Here is a 20663-nt window from a genome sequence, read left to right as displayed (position 1 = left end):
ACCACCACCATCATCACCACCATCACCATCACCATCATCACCACCATCACCATCACCATCATCACCACCATCACCACCATCATCACCACCATCACCACCATCATCATCACCACCATCACCATCACCGTCACCATCACCATCACCACCATCATCACCACCATCACCACCATCACCACCATCATCGTCACCCTCACCACCATGACCATCATCATCATCATCAGCCCCACCATAATCAAAGCTATGGTATCATTTCCTTCTTGATTGGCGTCATCATTACCACCATGGGCACCATCATCTTCATCTTCATTATCATCCTCATCACCACCATCATCACCCAAACCTTGATCTCACTCTGAGTCTCAAGCAGGCGCCAGGTGCTATTTTAAGTGTGCTTTACACAACTTGTAAAATCACCACCATAACGCTGAAGCAAAAGTTATTATTTCCGCTTTACAGATGAGGAAATCAAGGTGTCAGCAGGATAAAGGAGTTTCTTACAGAGGCCTTTGCCTTCCAGGAAGTTCTTTTCACCACAAAATCTCCCAGGCCCACGGAAAGTGCTTGTGGACAGACCTTCACGGGGTTCTGGAGCAGCTCAGAAGAGGCTTAGCAGAGAGGCAGCCTGTGGGGTTAGAGCTGAGTAAAACCCCAAAGCCCTGTGGGGCTGCACTGGGGGCCTGTCCCCCAGAACCAGAGGAATCCAGGCAGCTCAGGAAGCTCTCCCTGCTGGGCCAGGGCACGGGCACTTGCTTGGGTTTGTACAACCAAAGCTTTGCTCTTCTTCTTAGCTAGAAGAGCAAAGAGAGTTTCTCTTTGAAAGTGGGGTTTCAGAAGGGGGTCCCTGAGGGGTGCACCGCAGGGAGACGCAAGGCTTCCTGGAGCTGTGTGGGGAGGTATGGTGCTGGAAAACCAGGGGCCCAGAGAAGTGGCAGGGGGCTTGGAGGATACTCTGGGGAGAGCTTGAGGGTCACAGCTGAGGAGTAGAAGATCCTGGGCGCCCTATAGGGAAGCCTGGATGAGGGAAGCACAGATGACACCTGCTGCATTAATGGGGGGGGACAGCTGGGACCCGGCCTGACTATGGAGGGGGGGCAACCCAGGCCCAGGGCACAGTCCCACCATGTTGGGGGCAGGAGGGCACAACCCAGGCCCAGGACATGGTCCCACCATGAAGCAGGGGGCACAACCCAGGCCCAGGACACGGTCCCACCACAGAGGTGAGAGGCACATCCCAGGCCCAGGGTGGCGGCTCGCGCAGAAATCCCACACTTGGGGCTGGTTTTGAGGACCACATTCTTTCCAATCTTAGAAACCTGGGCACAGGGCCGCGGGCTAGGCTGCAAAACACTTCCCCAGGTCCCCTTTGCCCCCAGCCTCCTGTTCACTAATTGGTCTGGGTTTCAGGGCGTTCTTGGGGGGCCCGATTTGCCACTTACTGGCTATGTGGCCCTGAGTAGTGAGTTTTTCACAATTATGTGGAGGGGAAGAAAAGCAGCTCCTCCCAGGGCTGCTGTGTGGCCCCAGCACTCACCACTGGTGCCTAAAGATCATCCTTTGGTGAGCTGTGGGGGTGGCCTCTACCACCCAGGCCAGAGCCCAGCATGGCCTGACTTTGCACACGGAAGGCGCTGCCCGGCCTGGCACCGTCATCGTGGTGAGCAAGTCCCGGGCGCTGTCTCCCCCAGCCCCAGCCGCAGCCCTGGAGGGAATCCCCGGGACCTTCTGCTTCAAGCCGGTCTATCTTCTCTTGTCCCCCGTCATGGGTGAGCTGAAGGTGACGTGGGCCCCCTCGGGCTGGCGCGGCCTGCCGGAGGGCTGCGTGTGGGCAGAGGCGGGGCGGAGGTGCTGCTCATCCCTGCAGCTCCCCCACCCAGGGTGCCCGCCGACCCAGACCTTCCTTCCGGCCTCATTTGCTGCCTTCTCCACCTCTCCAGTTCCCTTTGGCTCCCACCTCTGCATTCCTCGTTCAAAACAGAAATACAAAGGGAGGAAAAATCTATTCAAAATTCCTCCTCCTCATTTTATTTTTGCATCCCTCTGGGGTGCCCAGGCTTCAGATTCTCTTCCGATAATTATCTGTCCTTTCAGGGCCTTGGTAACCCAGAGCCTCGGGTTTGGGAGGTGAGAAGAAAGCCCTGGCCTGGCTTGAGCGGGGAGCCTGGTCCCGGGCAGACGCTGCCACCGCTGTGCCCTCACCCCTTCCCTCTAACCTGGCGTGCGTGGGCCGGCCATGGTGGATGCTTTTCGTGTCCGAATATCTCCGCTTCCTCTCAGCTGATCCATGATGAACACCAGACCACACTCCTATTATGTGATAATTTTCCATCCCAGGCAACGCAAACATTTCTGTGTCTAATAATCTGGGTCTTGGCCATTGCTCAGAAATAACAGAGGCGAGGTTCTAGCATAAAATAATACGTCTTGCTTTTTATTACTTAATTTATCAACACTATGCTGGAGAAACATCTTGTTAACTGAGTAAGAAGAAACCATTCACCAGTGCAGCCCTGGCTGATGGAAGCAGTGTCAGGTGGAATAATGAATCCTGTTAGCATACAAAGAGGCCAACACTGAAAGACGGTATTATTCAAAGAGGGAAATATTTCCAAATGAGAAAACGGTACACTCACGCGGAATCTGTTACATTAAGAATCCCACTCTTTCTGGCCAAACTAAATTTGTTATGCTCACAATTCCCCCCGTAGATAACAGACGAGAAGAGGAGTTGACCGGGAAAGCGACTCCTCGGCGTCTGCAAAGTGCGGGGCCACAGCCGAGCCCACCGCAGCAGGACGGGCGCATCTCAGCACAGAAGGATGGTGGACGCTGGCCCTCCCCACCCTCCGAGGTCTGGGATGATCTCATTTGGATTCTCACAGCTGTCGCTCTCCAGGGAACTGGGACACCCAAAGCCAAGGCCTAAGAGGTCCTCATGGCAGGGAACTGAAGTTCCAGAAGAATCCAGACTCCAGGAGGAGTCTGGTGAGCCTGGTGGAATCCAACCTCACGTCTCCAGCACCCAGGACAGCTCCCCACCCACAGTAGGCGCTTCCTAAACACAGCCAGCCCTTGCATGGGTGGGGAGACTTGTTCCCACGTACCTCCTCCCCCTGCGGGTACCCCAACCCAAGGATGCTCAAGTCTCTTATATAAAACTTCATCACAGTAAATCAGCGTGGGCTTCAATCTGTGGCTGGTTGAATCCTGGCAGCACTGTTAAATGAAGGATTTTCAAACGCCAGCCTGCAAGACCCCAAGGCAGGCGTATTTGTTGAATGAATGAGAGGTTGAATGAATGAGGGAGGGATGTTTTGAAAATGTAGAACTGAATCTAACACAGGCACACAGTAAGCAGATCAGTCAGGGTGGGCAAGGTTATGTCAATGTTAACACACAGCCTCTAAAACTCAATGTCTTAACCAAATAACAGTCTTGTTTTTCCTAAATAAATGTGTGACTTTCGTGTTTTTCCTAGGCCCAGTGTGACCTGGCAGGGCGGCACTGCTGGTGGTGAGAACTTGGGGAGCTCTCTGGGACTCTGGTCGCAGCGTTGGAGGACAGAAAGCCACGGAGGGACCACACCAGCAGCTGGTGCCCAGCCTAGAGCGGGCAGTGCACATCGTCATGCCCACTGGCCCGACATGCCACCCAACCCCAGGTGTGCAGACAGTCACATCCTCCCTCGCTCCTGGAAGGCAGAGTGCCAGATACTGGGGTCAGCTGTGGTCATGGCACCCACACACATGAAGGGATGACCCACAACCCTGGGCCTGGAGGACTTTAGAATCCAAGCAACTAGAGGAGCCCTCCCTGGACTCCAACCTTTACCACTTGCTGAGCGTTTGCTGCAGGCTGGCACAGCCCTACATGCTCCGCTGAACGTATTAACAAGTAAAACAGCCCCTGTCGGTGTTCACTTAAAAAATCATCCGCTATCTCACCAATAAGTGATATTATCATTTAAAAATATTTCCAGCCAGGTTTTTCAGACATACGTGTCCTGATGTGCGTGAACGTGTTTGCACACAATATGCCACGTCTTGGAAACATTTTTTGTGAATAAACTTTATTTTTTAGAGCAATGTCAGGTGCACAGAAAGACAGGTGGACAGTACATGGTTCCCGCTGACTCCTTCTCTCCCTGTCTCTTGGCAATTCCCCATCTTAGGAGCACCCTACGTTGATATAATACTTTTGCTATAATGGATGAATGATTAATGGAAGTCCATAGCTGACCTGAGGGGTCCCTGTCACCACATGAATGTAGAGCTGGGATGAACCCACCCCGGGAGCGCCATGCAGAGCCCTGCCCCTGCCCTGAGCCCGTGCCCTGCCCGCCCATCCCTCCCCGCAGCACCCAGCAGCCCCTGATGGTTTTGGTCCTTCTACAGGCTCGCTCTGTCCAGAGCGCCATGGGGTTGGAGCCTGGAGCATGAAGGCTTCTCAGACTGGCTGGGTCAGGCCGATCTGTCTTCTCTTATCCTGACGTCTCCTCTCCTCTCCCTCCCGGCTGTCCTCCCTACCAGTAACTCAGTGTCAATGAAAGCAAGGGGCGGCCTGAGCTGTTCTCGCCGGCCCCAGTCCCAGGCGAGGCACTGCCACCATGCCGCATACCTGCTCTCTGCCACATAACCATGTCCCTCCCCCAAGAGGTGGTGCTCATTTCACCCTGTGCTCTTGGTGTGGCCACAGGATTGGCTTTGGGCACAAATGATGATGGGCTCCTTGTGGGCCAAGGCCTAAGGAGGATGAGGACTGTGCATGTCTGCCACCCTCTTCTGCTGCCACCAGGAATATTTCAGGCCCCCAGGAAGTTCTGGCGTCCAAGGAGGGCAGGCAGTCAGGGCAAACCGGACCCAACTGCCAGGGTGGACCAAGCCCTGCCCCCGGCCCACAGCAGCCGAGTCACGCGTGATGAGGGGCGGCGTGTGTTATTTCGAGCCATCGAGTTGGGGGTGGCTTGTCCCCGCCCCGCCCCGTGCCACCGCATCCACAGCCGGACACCGCACCCCCTCCCAGGACTCTGCCCTGTCCGTCTTGGCTCTCTCTGGGCCCCAGTGTGTTGACAGCTCAGTGCCCCTGTGGGCTGAGCTCCTGAGGCTGCTTTCCAGTCCCAGTCCCGTGGGCTGGGCTCCTGAGTCGGGGCGGCCCTGGCTTCATGCTGTCTGGGAAGCTGTGTGCTACACGCGACCCTCAGGACCCCACTGTGGGGTCTGCAGGCTGGCATTTGGAAATCATCTCCTGCATTTAAGAGTGCATTGCCTTATTTTCCGACGTGGCCTGGTGGGGGTGATACTGCCTAGATGGCTGGTGTGGGGACAGAGGTGTGGAGGCTGATGTAGGGGTACAGGCAGGAGAATCTCGGAAGCTGTAAAGCGCGTGGCGCCTGGTGAGCGCTCCGTCAGCGACAGTGAAAGGCACAGCAGCAGCAGCACGAGGGCCGGAGCCGTCCCTGCACACGTGGCTGAGGTTTGGTAGAGGACAGCCCCGCGTCAGAGCCAGGGAGGGGAGATCCACATCTCCACAACCACACCCCCCTGCCTTTCTCCTTCTTTCCTACGTGACCCTCCTTCACACCCCTACCCCTCAACAAAGGCCGAACACACACCATCTCATGACCCGCCTGGAACCTGCTGTGGCATCGAGGCAGGATGGAGAGGCTCAGCACCGCTGCTCACCACCCCAGCTAGGACGCCCACAGCCCACGAACCTGTGGGATCCGTCGGCCCCAGGAAGCCAGTGCCCCCACCAGACAAGTCGGCTCGTGGAACACGAGGCGGGGGTGCTGGTGGGTCTGGAACCTTCTCCCCAGACCTGGCTGCCCCACCCTGTGCCAACCAGCCCCAGCCCTGGGAAAGGCGCCTCCTCTAACAGTGGTTGTTGGCTTCTTAGGTAAGGTGGGGAGACACTGCTTTCCACAAGGGGCCCACCTCCTGCAGAAAATTTCCGCCAGCCAGACGGGCCTCAGGAACCCCCAGCACAGCCCCCACTGGGGGCCTCAGGAACCCCCACATGAGCCCCTCACACTCCCCAGAGCCTTCTTCCAGGTCTAGAGCAGGCCTAGGCCCCAAGAAGCCAGAGAAAATCCTCCCTCTACTTGAGGGACTCAGGGTCCGCCTGCGGCCCGGCCTGGACACCGCTAGGCAGAGGAGCAGCTGCAGAGCCCGGCCCCCAATGCCCACACAGCGATACTGCTGGGCATGGCAGGACCTCGGAGCCCGGCCCCCAATGCCCACATAGGGACACCGCTGGGCATTGCAGGACCTCAGAGCCCCGCCCTCTGAGCCGGGAGCGCTCCACTTGCACCATGAGAGTGAAATGTGCTCTGGCTGTTGGTCCCCTCACCTTCAGGGGGACAGGGCTCGGGTAGAAGAGGGCATAGCATGTCATCACAGAAAGTGATGGGCCGGGCCATGGGAGGGGCCCAAGGAGCCCCAGCACCCAGGAGGGTTGCCCTCTTTTACCCTGGAGGGGAACCCAGCCACCCAGCTCACTAGCGCACAGACGCCCAGGTGATGAGAACCGGAGTAACAAGCCTTGGCAGGTGTCCTGGGAGGGAGGCGGTGCGGCTGTCAGGAAGAGAAGTCCCCGCCCAAACCAATTACTGCAGACTTTGCTGAGGTGTGTTTGTGTGGAAAGCAGAAGAGCCTGACCCGGCTCAGAGCTGATCTCTTTTTCTCTCCTAATAGTTCGGCACAATTTAATTAACTCAGTATTGCACCCACCTGAAGATTACCGACGGGGTTTATTGACGCCACCATCTGGCTCCTATAAAGCCGGTAATGTAGCCAATAAATCCCGCTTCAGAACCAGGCGCTGGCGAGGGGTGCCCTGCTGCAGGCTCTCCCCGTGCGCCCAGCTGCGGGAGCTGCCTGGGTGGCCAGATCCAAGGGGCCGCCCTGGGCACCCCGTGGCGTGGGTTTGGTTGTGAGGAGAGGGTGCTGGTTCCGGGGTGGCACCTGTGCACCCTGACCCCTGCAGGGGCCATGATACCACTTCAGAGGCAGGTGTCTGCCAAGGGGCCCCCTACCCTAGCCGCTGGGTTCCCACCACTGCAGCCAAGCAGGGCCTGACTGGTCCCTTGTTCCACACCTGGTAAAGGGCAGCCCAGGCCTGGTAGCAGGTTCCCAGATGCCGGGTGCCCAGAGCTGAGCCTGACTGCTGCGCTCTCACCCCACCCCACCCCCAAACCCCGCAGCACGTGAGACTGTTACTATCTCCCACGGCAAAGGAGGAAAGCAAAGGACAAGGCCCAGAGCTCAAGGCTGAGGGCAGCACTGTCCCGGCAGAGCCAGGGCCAAAGAGCAGGCTGGGTGGGGAAGGGGCCCTGGCCTGGTCCAGCTCCTCTGGGTCTCCAAGGTCAGGAGACCCCTCTGTTTAACTCAGGGTTGAGGTGAGGTCTCTGTGTGCCCTTCTAAAATTTGTGATGTTTTGTCTGCTACTGGAATGTAAGTTTCAGCATAAAGCGTCAGCACGACAGGTCATTCTTGATGACAGAAGGGTCCCCAGAGCCACCTGTTCTCACGTCCAGCCAGGGACCCCGAGGTGGGGGACAGAGCCCCTGCCCTGCCTGCAGGCTCCATCCACTCCAGCCTCACTTCCGTGGGGCTTTCTTCCAGGCTGCACGTGAGAAGACCTTTCGGACATTTCCCAGGGATGCTGCAGGGTGAGAAAGAAGCCCAGACTCCTTTCACTCACACGCAGAAAGGACGAGTTAAACCCGCACGTCACCCACGCGCTCCTGGACCTGCGCTGCATGTGTGTGAACAACGCCCCTCCCCAGGCTGAGCCTGTGTCCCCTGCACCCTCGGGCCCTGGGGCCCTGCAGAGCAGAGAGAAGTCACCTCAGATACACAGGACAGCACCGCAGGGATAAAGGCTGCCAGGGAGTTAATGAGTGCACCTCTCCCAGCCTAATCTGATGGCTGCCACTGATTTCAGGGATTCTTCCGTTGAGGTGGGGGTGGGGCAAGTAGAATCAACTCAATTTAGAATGGGGGAGGGCGGCAAAAAGCTTACATTGATAAAGTCGCCACCCAGCCCCCAGCCGGGAGCTGCCCAGAACTCACCTTGGGCCACGTTAACGGCCTATTAATCACCCTTATCAGCCTGTGCAGGGGCCCTGGGGGACCGCCCTACCCCGGGGGCAAGTTCAGGTGCTTCGAGGTGGTGGCGAGAGGTCAGGGTCCAACCCGGGCCGCTGCCACCTTGGAGGCCACGGGAGCTGTGGCTTCAGCCCTCCCTCCGGCCTGATTTCTGCCCTGGGGACGGGAGCCTCGGGAGCAAAGCGGCCTATCCAGACCAGCTGCAACAGTTGTGGAAACGGGATCCCAGGAGGGGCGGAGGGGGGACTGGGGGGGCGAGAGGATGGAGAGGGCAGAACCTGGGCACCTGGGTTAGTCCCCAGGGATGGCTGAGGGTCCCCAGGGCCTCGGCCCAGAGCTGCCTGGGAAGGGGATGGCGCAGGCGGCGAGCTCCGACTTTCAGCTGTCTCGGCCGAATGACACCTCTACGCCTGCAGCCTTTGATTCAGCAAAATCAAGGATGCAAACTTCTTAGGAATACTTAGTTTCCATGGCAACCGTAGCTGACCTCAACATTATTGTTCTCAAGAGGGGACTGACTTTACTATATGTTCATTCACTGAATTAATGGACTCCTGGTTCTTTATCAGCAACCCCGGGACAATGGACAGACAGGCATGTCGTCAAAGGGCTTTCAGCCACTGTCCAGGCTTTTGTCCGCGGCTTACGGCAACGAGGCCAGTCTATTCAGCCCGAGATTATCAAAATCAACTCGGGGCTGTCTCCGGGGCAGCTCCACACACTTGGATTTCATAAAGACATAACTGATCCCACATGCAAATTAATAATTTGGATCGCAGGGTTCTTGGGGCTAGGGACTTTGGTGTGTTTCTCTTCCGATTTCTTTTTTGGAAATACAGCGCGAGGGAAGGTAAACTGCAGTCTGCTGACGGCGCTCCACGGACGGCGCCTTCTGTGCTGCGGGCTGGCTGGTTAGGCAGCAGGGGAAACGCTGCTGAACTTCACTCACCTCGCTGACACAGGCCTCAGCAAAACCAAGCTTGGGGCGGCCGCAAAAAGCCTTCTAGGTTCCCGACACGCCAGAGAGCCTGCTAGTTCCCGGACGAGCCAGCAGAGCCCCACGCGTGCGTCGCACCGCCTCCTCCGGCAGCCCCGGGTTTGGGGGTCTCGCCATCTCTCCAGCCGCATCCCTTCCCTCCCGCCCCACCCACTCCCTTCCTCCCCAGCCCTCCAGCCTCCTTGAGGGGAAAACAATCCAAACAGAGTACAGTAAGCCGCAGGACTGGACACTGAACAGCAGTCCCTGGCTGCGTGGTGCTGTGCTGAACTCAGAGAGCCCCGCGTGGCCAGGAACTCGGTCTATCCCGCCTTGCAAACTGCCCGGAGTCAAAGCCTGGTCCCCGCCGCACTTCGGCCTCAGGGTGTGTGGCCTCCTCCGGTCATTGCAACACAAAACACACTTAGCAGTGGCCGGTCTGTCTCGCTCCCACCTTCCCTGGCTCGGGAGTCATCCTTCATTAGCCAGCAGTCCCCACGGGAGGGACCCAGGAGACCTCTGGGCTCCTCGTTACCGGAGGCATTTTGCCCGGGCCAGGCCATAGAAAACCGGGACAGGCCATGGTGCTAACATCCAAATAATCATTTCACAAATTATCATAATTATCAATCAATCACCCTGTTTGGACAACCCAAGCCTGGGCTATCAGATGACTTTTATGACCTGTAGCATTTTGTACGTAATAATAATAACGGGGAGAGATTTATGGACCCATCACCGGCCCCTCTTCCGGTGGAATGACTTTATTAGCTCGATTTATTTTTGACCCTCCTCTAAGCCTCTGCGCTCCCGCCCCTCACCCTGGGGGCTGGCTGGTGTGGATGGTTTTTCCGAAGCTTCTGAAGGGGCATTTTCAGGTCCCCAGGCCTGGCCCTACCCTGCCAATTCACGGTTTATTTATTTTTGGGAGGAGGGGGTAGACAAGCAGAGGAGAAGAGAAAATAAAAATCAGAAAATGTCACTTCCCTGTGTTTGTGTTTCCCGGCTCTGTATTAACACGTCCTTCCTTTTCAAGAGGGAAAGGAAAGCCCGATAAACTGGACAAAGGGAAAGGCTTCGGGGCCATGTTTCCCCTTTCAGATCCCAGAGATTGAATCAAAATTCTCTCAGCTGATAGCATCTCCCGGGTGGACTACACTCTTGTTAACGGATAAATTCAAGCCCTCCAGAAAGTCAAAGAATAAATTTAAGCCTTTTGCCAAATGTCTATCCTATTGGATTTTGATAAGATGGCCATTGAGCCTTAATAATGTCTTCCATCCATTTTCAGCGAGCCCTTAACACGGCTCTTTATTCGTCCCCAAAGCCTCTTCGCCCGGCCTTTTTATTACCGGCTCCGGCGGGCTCTCCAGGGAGCCTCGAGCCCCGAGTGATGGATGGACAACGGGCTAGATTATCTCCCGCAGATGTTTGCTCTCCAGCAGCCCGGGGCTTTCCCTCTAAGTAAACAGAGACTAAATAGAAACTCTGCGGAGGGAGCGGCCCCAGAGGTCCCCGCATCTCGGCGCGACGTGGCCCGACCCACAGCCAATGTGACTTTTTGGGAAGCGCCGATGACGTGCCCAGGGAGCACCAGGTCGGACGCTGGGATGGCGAGGGCAACCAGGGCGAGTGTGGGCCAGCGCCAAAGCTCTGGGCGGCACAGGCGCACGGGCTGCAGGGCCCAGGTGGGGTACAGAGGGGACGTAGGAGGCCAGGGTGAGGCCAAAGGGCGCAGGAGGGGTGTGGGACCACCGTCCCCTGGCCTGGCAGTGGCTCCACCCTCCTGGGGCAGGGGCGGGGCTGACGGGAGGCAGCTCTGTAACTCTCACAAGAGCCCTGCCCCCAGTCACAGTCCTGGGTTCGAATCCCAGGCCTCCAGCCACCCCCAGCTGGCCGCCTTCACCTGTAAATTCTGAGTAGAGTCATTCTGCATTCAGCCCCTTCAGAGACCTCGCTCTCTTGGTACTTAGAATTCCTAATCGAGGCTTCCCCACAAAATATCACCTTTTCTGCAGCTCATGTGCCAAGCCGATGACTGAATTAACTTCGTCACGTTTCACTGAGGCAGATAAAGAACAGGAAGCATAATCTTCCCAGAGGTGGACGAACTGAAGGCCAGAGACAGGAGCTGCCCACCCCCCGTCACGCTCCCACAAGAGCTGTCCACCCCCTGTCACGCTCCCACAGGAGCTGCCCACACCCAGGTCACACAGCTCTGTCACGCTCCCCCATGAGGGTTTTAATGCTCCCAAGTGCGCCTTTGGGTGACCCAAACTACAAAACCCACAAGCCAGAGTCCTCGTCCTATAACCAAGGATGACACTGAATTCATCCTTAGTGCAGCTCCACGGCACGCACAGTCACCTTAGCCGTCCACGCGGTGCACGCACGTCTACAGCTCTCAGCAGTGCATCTGCTCTCAGGGTGGGGCCTTCCGTCTGGATGGAAGCTCACTGGAGGGCTGTGTGTCCTGGTCCTCCCGGCCCCGAGTCTGAAGCCTTTGTCTTTGAATTTTAGCTCACAGCTCTCAGTCCCTCAGCCCTGACCCTCTCCCCTTGCCCCCGCCCCAGAGTCCCTGGGAATATAACTGAACGGGTCCAGTCTAAGCCTTGGGGTTAGGGATCTGATTCTCCCATGGCATGACCTTGGCAAACATCCCCTGGACGCTGATGGTGCTGAACTTAGTGCAAGGCTGGAAAAAACACCTGGGCAGTGCTGTGGGTGGCCTCGCCCTCCGGTGGACTTGGGTGAGGACGCCTCCTCCAGGCAGCCCCCAGCCCCTCAGACTGGGCCTGTAGAGCAGTGGCAGGGAGGAGCCCTGGGCTGGGGTCGGGAGGCCTGCTTGAACAGGGCTGTCACCAATGCCCCCGATGCGGGCTCCGTACCCTGCCCTGGGCCCCTGTGGCTGCGGTGGTGCCGTGGGGGTTGCGTGTGTTGTGTCTGCTCTGATTCTGCGGGATGGCAGAACCTCAGGCTCCCAGCCAGCCGTCCCAGGGCCTGCCTCGGAGGGACGCCTGCTGCTCTGGGCACTTGGAAGTAGGAGGCCCCCGCTGGGCGGCACCTCACACCCATCCTGGGAGCCATTCTCAAGAATGACCTTGAGCCACATCAGGTGAGACCTGATGGCCCCATGTATAAAACAAAAAGGCAAACCCAGCATGGCCCAGAGGCACAGAAGGCTGTGCCCACTTCACCCTCCTGTCTGATTTCATTCTGGTTCAGAAGCAGCCAGCACTTGCCTCCTCCGGCCCTTTAAATGTAGACTTGACCTTTTGACCTTCTGCCTTGACCCCTGTTCCTAGACCAGGCAACCCATCCCAGCATAAACTGCTCCTCGTCTAACCTCCTGCCAGGCCACCTCCGTGAGGCAGTCAGGAGAGGTGGGGCCAAGGAGGGCGTCTGGAAAACGTCAGGCAGGTCAGGGGCGCATGGGTGGAAAACCCAAGGATTTCAGGCTCATTTGAGAAGCCGAGGGATTCGCCCTGACTACAGGTCGCTTGGTGGGAAGTGAAAATGCCGCAGCTCTCTGAAACACAGCAGCCCTGCTTACTGTTTCCTGCTCCTCCGTGTCCTTTAAGAAGATATGAATTCATTTAAACAGGCAGGAAAGGAGAAAGAGAAAGTGCACAAGGCCAGCACTGGAATTTGGGCCATGGCATGGTCAAACGCGGGCACAGGAAGGCCTCGGTGGGGACTGAGAGCCGACAGCTTGTCCTCGGACAAAAGGACCCCAGGAAGCCAGACACAGCCCCATGAGCCATGGGGAGGAACACGGAAAACAGCTCATGGGTTGCCAGAGGCCCTTCGGCGGGTCGCCATGGGGTCGGGAAAAGCCTCCATTGCCACGCTTTCTCCAAAATCAGTGTTCTGGGGTTGAACCTGGAAAAAAGGATCGGGTGCCCCGAGCCTCTCGGATAGCTCTGCTCAGATGGTGGGTCCCCTGCGCCTCAAAGGCAGCTCCGCCCAAATGCCTCGGCTCAGAGACTGGGTTATGGCGAAACCAGCACCACGCTTCCCTTTGATTTTGGGAGAAAACGGTGTATTGATGGCGTGAATCTCCGCTCGGGGGATGGGTCAGGTCTTCCTAACCACAAGGCCGGCAGTACCCCTCCAGCTCCTGTTCTGTTCACGAAACCCAGTCGTAATTTTGACGGAACTGTAACCGTGCTGAGTAGGCACTGACTCAGCGCTGGCTCACCCGTGCCAGCAGCCCCCGTGGTGCCCTGATGCTGTCTGGATGGAGATGTGCGAATGTGACTTGCTAAATTTTATCTTGCTTTGAAGCCAAGATACCAAGCGAGAGACCGTTACTTTAATTTTACTAGAAAACCCCCCAAAATAGAAGATCAGCCACCACGCGTGAGTGTGCCCGTGTCTGTGGATGTCTGCATGTGCGTGCGGGCACCACCTACCCCGTGGAAGCCGAGCTGTACTGCTGAACGGGTTCTGGGCTTTGGAGTTGCCTTTCCAGTCATTACTCCTGGCTCTCTTCACTGCCGTGTGCACATCCAGGGACACGTGTGACCGTGTGCGCCGCCCCGGGGACCTGTGTGTTTCTCTGTGCACGGTTCTCACTCTGAATCTGTTAGAGCTGATGTTTGTCCACCAGCCGTCACCCACCACCAGTCAGTAAAGCCGTGGGTAATGCCATGTGGACACTTTTTCTTTCGCCTGGTGGTTTGCTTATTTAAAGCGATGCTTCTCTGGAAGCTATGAATGTAGCAAAAGGCTTTGTTGAATCTGCAGCCAATTTTTCCCCATATCCTTTTCATGAGAGTATCCAGTGAAGACAGTTAAATAAACACAACCTGCGTTTATTTAATTTTCCCGTCCCCTGCGTGGCCTGGAGCTTTCCCACAGGTACTGGGCTCTCCCCCGTGCTTGGGAGTTAGGAGAGTGGCAGGCAGCCCAGTACCTGGGACCCTACAGTGACGGGACCCTGACCTGCCCACACAGTAAAAAGAAGCATCCCTCCTAATTACAGCAAAGCCACTGTCCTGTGCACACATCGGTCCACAGATGACACATCACTCAGGACCTGACAGCAACACTGAGACTACACGCTTGTTAACTCAGGGATGGCTGGGCTCGAAGTCACCCCGCAGGAGCCCTGAGGATGCTGGGAGCAGAGGCGGCGCAGGGGAGCTCTCCTACCTTTTTGATGCAGCCTCCCTGGGGCAACACGTCCGCGTCAGTCAGTATTTGCTGCAAAACAATTTTGAGAGGGGTTGTTAGTGTCGGATCAAATGCCGTTCTCAAGCCACCCTGGGCTCTAAACGGTGGGGGGGACCCTCTGTCTCCTGAAGTCACAAGGGTGGGACCCAGCGGCTTCTCCACAGTAGGAAATGAAGGGCTGCCTTGATTGCAGGGACCCCCTTTTTCCCACAGAGGCTCCCCCAATTGCTGAGGACTCCATGCGTCCCCCAGGGACCTCACCTCCCTGGAAACCCTGCACTCTGGGGATGGAGCCACACTGTGTGGCTCACTCTGGCCCTTTAGTGGTTGGGTGGGGACCCGGGTCAAGGCGTCTGAAGGTGAGCCATTCACACTACGTCTGAGAGCCACGGGCAGAGCGCACGGAACGCTGGATGGTGAACAGGCTCTATTTTTATTTCCTCTGGGTTCTGGCAGCGAATCACACCACGTGTGTTTACACATAACTTGCCCTATGTTGAGCCAGGCCCTGGAAGGGTGAGGGAAGGGAGATGCAGTCCCTGCCCTCAGGAGGCTTACGGTCCAGCTCAAGAGGGAGCACTCAGTGGGGAGCTGGACTCTGCCCAGCGGTCCCAGGAGACAGCAGTGGGTGGCTGGGGCGAGGGGCAGAGGTCGGCCAGCGCCCTGCGGAAGGGTGGCTTGGTGGGTGCTGGAGGGAGAGGGAGCTGATGCCATTTCTCTGGTTCCTCTTTTTTGGCAAATCAGAGGCGGGAGCTTTTTAACTGGGTCTTCACTCCCGTCCAGATGCCTGGGAGGGGGATGTCCCCATGGCTTTTGGGGAAACTTCTCAAAGGAAATGGAGCTGAGTCAGAAAAGCTGCTGTGCCTAGTGCCGCGCAGGGGCCCGGGGTGGCCACGGAGGACCCTCAGCCGTGGCTTCGGGCTGCACAGGAGCTCCCACCCCCTCACCCACGTGTAGACAGAGGCCGAGGCTGTGAGGCTGGAGTATGCCAGCAGTCGGCTCATTCTTCCTCCCGGCTTGCTTCGGCCCGGAGCGTTCCCTGACTCGGCGCTGGAGAGCATTTCGCAGGGTACCGCCTCTTAAAAGCCAGCAGGCTGCCCTCCGGGTGGGGGCGGGGCAGCGTCTAGTGACCTGTCCCAGAGTGCTCTCTGTGTGAAGCAAACTGACAGATGAGCTCTAGAAATTGCATTTTCTCTTCTGGACCCAAAGTGGCCGTGCACGGGCGAGTGTACGGAAATCACACTGTTGTTTCCACAGAACAGAAACCAAGATTGAAACTGATACCGAAAAGTAACCCGAGAAATGCTGCTCAAGACAAAGGCCCTCCTTCCCGCCCTTCGTATTCCACGATGGTTTTAGAAATCGGAAGGACAGGGCGCAGCGTGCTCACCACGGCGCAACTGACACGCTGAGCCACGCGGGGCCCAGCCCAATTGCCTTCCGGGTCGCCCGGCGCTAATGTGAACGGCAGACACGCCTGCTAGATTCAGGTACCTAGGTGGGTGGCGTTCGGAAGAGGAGAAAGCGGCAGGAGGGGTGTGACCTGCCCGCAGGGCCGAGGCGAGCTGAAGGCAGACCTCGAGGCGGTGCTCTGGCGGAACCTCTCCTCACTCTGGATGCCGGAGGAACGTTCGGCCGTCCCAGGTCTGGGGAAAGGACGCCATCCCAGGGGAGGCCCTGCGGCTCTCGAGAGTAGAGGGACAGTGCCCGCCGTCATGGGCTGCCCTGAGCAGAGAAACTGGATCGCGCTGCCAGTTAAGGGCCTGGGCTGATCAGAACCAGGGCCTGCTTTGTGAGGCAAGCTGAGGAATAAGATGCTTTTTCTGTCTCTCTGGCATTCATGGCCAAGTCACAGGCACCTGTGCAGACACCAGCCACCAGAGGGTCTTGCCCTCCCTGCCCTGGCCTGCCAGCACCTGCTCACAAACCCACACCCCCGCCAAGAGCCCACAGGGGCCGGGTGCTGCTGGCCTGGGAGCATCTGGTGGCCTCTGGCTGGGCATTTTCAGGGGTCCAACTCCTGTTCCCCATGGGAATGTGCATGCCATGGCCAAGGCATTCCCAATGCAGGTGCCCAATGCCTCGGAGGCGCAGTGACGCCCCCACCAACACCCCAGGCAGGGTCAGCCCAGGAGCCCCCCAGGAACACCAAATCTTCACATCCGGAGGGGGTAGCATGAGAGCCCTCCAGCTGCTCACAGATCCCAGCCTGGGCTTGCTGTGGGCTCAGATGCATGGCCTTTCAGGTGGGGGCCACCCTCTCTCTGTGCACGCTGCTCTCTGCTGGGCGTGCACCATTCCTGCTGTGGCCTGATCTTCCTGTCTCCCTGCCCTCCGAGTGGCCGGGTGGGATGGGGCACCCCAGTAAGCCCATCCATCGCGCCACGCAGGGGTCCTTCTCCGCCTTTCTCTTGGAGTCTGACAAGGTCTGTGCCTGGGTGTGGCCAGCACTCCTGCTCCCCAGAGCTTGCCATCAGGTGGGGATGCAGAGACGGACGTTCCAACCCTGGCCCCAATAGTTTGAGGCATTATGTGTGATGCACCGACCAGAAGGGCCCGGCCATGCTGTGTGGCATCAGGAGGTGGGGCCTGGCCAGCCCCGGGGGGGTGGTGGGGGCAGGTGCCACAGCTGCCGGGCTCCTGGCTGTCTCTCTGAATCCTCTGAGCATGGTGCCTGGGCCCCCTTTGGGCTGAGCGTGTGGGCTGCTGAAGATTGTGGTCACACTGGAGCGCAGTGTGGAACCACGGAAGAACCACGCAGAGGTGGAGCCACGGAAGAACCACGCAGAGGTGGAGGCCTCGCCAGCTGCCCTGCACCCCCTGAAGAGGAAGACAGCATCCCATGGCTACAGAGAAAGCAGCGGCCTCCTGCAGGCGGGGTGCCGGGGCCTGAGCCATGTTCCGGAACCTCCCGCCCCATGTCATGGCCCGCCTTGGCAGGTATGAAGACCATTAACTCTGCCTCTTCACCTGCCGCTGACCTTGGGTGGAAAAACGGCCGGATGCGCTCCCCGGCGCACTCAGCCTTGGCTCCCCGCTCGCCTGAGCCACTGCTTTGCTGAAAACCCTCTTTATTTTGCCTGCTGAGTCCTCGGCGCACGCACCGCTGGCTCCTCGATTGCTGGCAGTGGCCGCAGGGCTCTCAGCCCCTCTGTACCCCGGCAGAAGTATTAGGTGTGTTTGATTAAGCGTTTTAGCCAAAAAAGCGAGGTTTGACCTCTGGCATTAAGCTTCTCTCGCGGGTACCAGTGCCAGGATTTAGCTAAGTGGGGTTGGTCAGAACCTCTTTTTTGACTCTTAAAATAAATACCCTCTGTTCTCCGAAAAGTCAGCAAAAAGGAGCCACGCACGCAGGGGCGTCCCGTGCACACACAGCTCTGCAGTTCTGGCGCGGCCCCTGGGGGCTCAGCTTGCTGTTCTGTGTCACAAATGGATCCCAGAAGGTTTCTTTCCCGTCAAAATCATCTGTCATTAAAGTATCTGAAAACCTAACTAGGGAGGAAATCCAGAGCGAGCCCCGGCCACGGAGCTGCTTCCAAAGTGGCAGGAGGCGAACAAAGCCCGGCGTGGGGGAGGCCGAGGCCCATGAGGGCCCCAAACACTCCAGTTCACGTGCTGCTTGCTCTTGGCATTGACGGCAAACCTTGTCTCTCTAACATACTTTCATTTGAAACAGGGTGTCTCGCCCAGGCTGGAGTGCAGTGGTGCGATCGTGGCTCGCTGCAGCCTCAGCCTCCTGCACTCAAGTGATCCTCTCACCTCAGCCTCCTGAGTAGCTGGGACGATAGGCACATCGCACCCCAGCTCATTTGTTTTATTTTTTGTGGAGATGGGGTCTCACTATGTTGCCCAGGCCGGGACTCCTGGACTCCAGCAATCCTCCCAAAGTGTGGGGATTATAGGTGTGAGCCACCATGCCCAGCTCTGCTCTAACCTACTTTTCTTTCTTATCCATTTCTGAAGTAGCTTCATTGGACCCAAAGATGTGGGTGTGAGTCTAGAACCTGCTAAAAGCTGATTCCAAGCCCTCCTCTCCTTGAAGAAGCCCCTGTGGGTGGGGTCGGGGGTCAGGGGTGTCTGTGCAGGGCACCCAGGGATGTACAAAAGGCTGGGTTGATGGAGCCCCCTACAACTCCTGCATCCCATCCAGGCTCCAAGCCTCACTCTGCTCACCACTGGGAGACTGTGGGCTCAGGGTTCTGCTGGAGACACAGTCTGAGCAGGGGTCTTGGTGGTCGCTGGCCTCAGCTTCCCAAAGCCTGCGCTTTCAACAGGGTTTTATACCCAGCTAAACAGTGCCCCTGGCAGGGCTGGAAGCTGATGACCAGGCCACACTGAGCCTCCACATCTCAGCTCATCTCACTCTTGGAGAGGTATGCCCATGGCCTCCTACTCATCCTTTCTGAGAAGATGGAATTTTTAAAGAACAACTGTCATTCTCAATTCTCTTTCCAAATTGAAGTCCTGGTACTGCCAGTTTCCCTGGTGTAAATGTTGCATCAATGTGGGAGCAATGGTGATGCCAGTCCTAACAGTGGCAGGTCATCTTTTGGGGGCCTGCAGCATGTGGGAGGGGCCTGTCCTAGGCACCGCAGACACAGACCTCCTCTTCACAACTGCCTGTGGGAGGCAGGAACCGGCACTGCGCCTGCTGTGTGGACGGGAAGCAGAGGCTTCAGGGGAGAGGCAACCAGGCAGAGGTGTAGGAGCTGCTCAGGATGACACCTGCACTCGGACCTGGGCCTCCAACTCCGCAGCGTGCTCCCGACGGACAGAGGCCTCCGGGTGGATGCCTCGGTGGGAAGAAGCCATACGCCAGGACCTTCCGCCCAGGACTTGCACCTGAAACCCGGCCAGGACTCTCCCCACGTCCAACCTCCCTCTGCCCGTGTGAGCTCCGGCGGAGCTGGGTGGCTTCCCGTTGGCAGCTCCCGCAAGAACCGTGAAAGGCGGTTAGTCAGCGGCTGCCCCGGCTCTGGCTCCCCGAGCAAAGACTGCACTGGTGTTGACACAAACCCCTGAGCTCTCAACCGGGAGTGGGGTAATATTTATTTATTTTTTGCATTAAAAAAATCAGCTTGGCCGTGTTTGAGCTACAGAAATGATTTTTTTCAAGCTCCTTGGACACTGTTTTTAGCTTTTATGCCTAAACAGATACTTCTCAGTTCTTTCAAGTGAGATCTATCCAATGAATGGAGGCTCTCTTTACTCCTAAGAAAAATATTTACACAGTCAAGTACGGCACAGAAAAGGACCCTGGGCTCCAGAAAGCCGTCCCAAAATGCACAGAGGTCTCCACGCCACTGTTTACACTCCCAGCCACCGCCTCCCACCCTCCTGTCCTCCGCGTCACCCTAAAGGCCTTCCCAAGCCCCCTGCCTTGGGCCCTGTCATCAGGGGTTGGCCTGGGGTTCCACATGAGAACCCCAAAGGCCTGTGAGACATGAGGGAGCAGCCCATGCCTTCCAAACTCTCTTTGTTTGGCTGATGAGGGAAGCCAGGCCGCTCTGCTTCCAGGGACCCAAGCGGGGAACAGCAAATGGGAGGCAGCATCTTCGCCCCCAGCCCCACGGGACCCGAGTTCCAGGCGGGCAGCATCTCCTCCGACCTGTCTGGGCTGCGATGGGGCCTTCTGCCTTGCTCTGGCCACAGGAACTGCCGTTGGGACCAGCAGACTTCAACGCACCCCCAGTGATTTTTCTCTTGAGCTGCTGGGCTGCCACGCTTGGCCCTGCCCCGCCCGGCCGGCATGGCCTGGAAGACCTGAAATCTGGGCATGGTCTGCTCTCTTTCTGATGTTCCAAGAACACTCTGTCCGCTGGCAGCCCCGTCTGTGAGCGCTGCCGCTTGGCCTGGACACGCCACCCGGGCAGGGTTGGCCCCCCACATCTCCCCTCCCGTGGGGTGACACGGCTCCTCTCCTCCCCATCCCCTGAGGGCAGGCTCCGCACGCCTTCATGTCCTCATTTCGTAAGTGGTATTGAGCACCTTTGGTCTACACTGCCCCATGGAGGGTGGCTTGGAGACATTCAAAAAATATGGAAGCAGTGTTTAGTCCAGAATTAGCTACTCTGGGGCCAAGACAATGGGCCAGACCCACCCTGCCTTCTGCGGCCACAGCGGCAGAGGAAGAGGGAAGACCTCCCAATCTGAAGCTGAGGTCCTCTTCGGATGGGGTCCAAAGCAGGGGCAGGGGCCCAGGAGTGGATGGGGGCTGGGAGTGAGGTGTCAGCAGGGGGCAAATGAGCGCCCCAGAAACGGAGGAGCCTCGGGGTTAGGAGGGCCGGGGGGTGGCTGTGGCCCTTTGAGGACCCCGCTGAGGGATCTGACTCGGGCAGGGGCTCTCAGGTAGATGCTGCTGCTGCGGAAGAAATAGCCGGGGGGCGCGGGGGCGGACGGCGCAC

General features: G+C 57.8%; 1 protein-coding gene across 3 annotated transcripts in view; it reads right to left on the bottom strand.

Annotated features, from left to right (window-relative positions):
- The window catches only part of PRDM16 (PR/SET domain 16), a 354638-nt gene that overhangs the window by 173938 nt on the left and 160037 nt on the right, over positions 1-20663 (bottom strand). For all 3 annotated transcript variants that reach the window (XM_037743522.1, XM_037743524.1, XM_037743525.1), the window contains exon 3: positions 14239-14289. In XM_037743522.1, coding sequence (XP_037599450.1) covers positions 14239-14289 — 51 coding nt within the window. The remainder of the gene's footprint in view (positions 1-14238; positions 14290-20663) is intronic.

This window comes from Cebus imitator, unplaced genomic scaffold (genome assembly GCF_001604975.1).
Source record: "Cebus imitator isolate Cc_AM_T3 unplaced genomic scaffold, Cebus_imitator-1.0 Scaffold145, whole genome shotgun sequence".
In the NCBI taxonomy this organism is placed as follows: domain Eukaryota; kingdom Metazoa; phylum Chordata; class Mammalia; order Primates; family Cebidae; genus Cebus; species Cebus imitator.
This window is presented reverse-complemented; position numbering and strand designations above follow the sequence as displayed.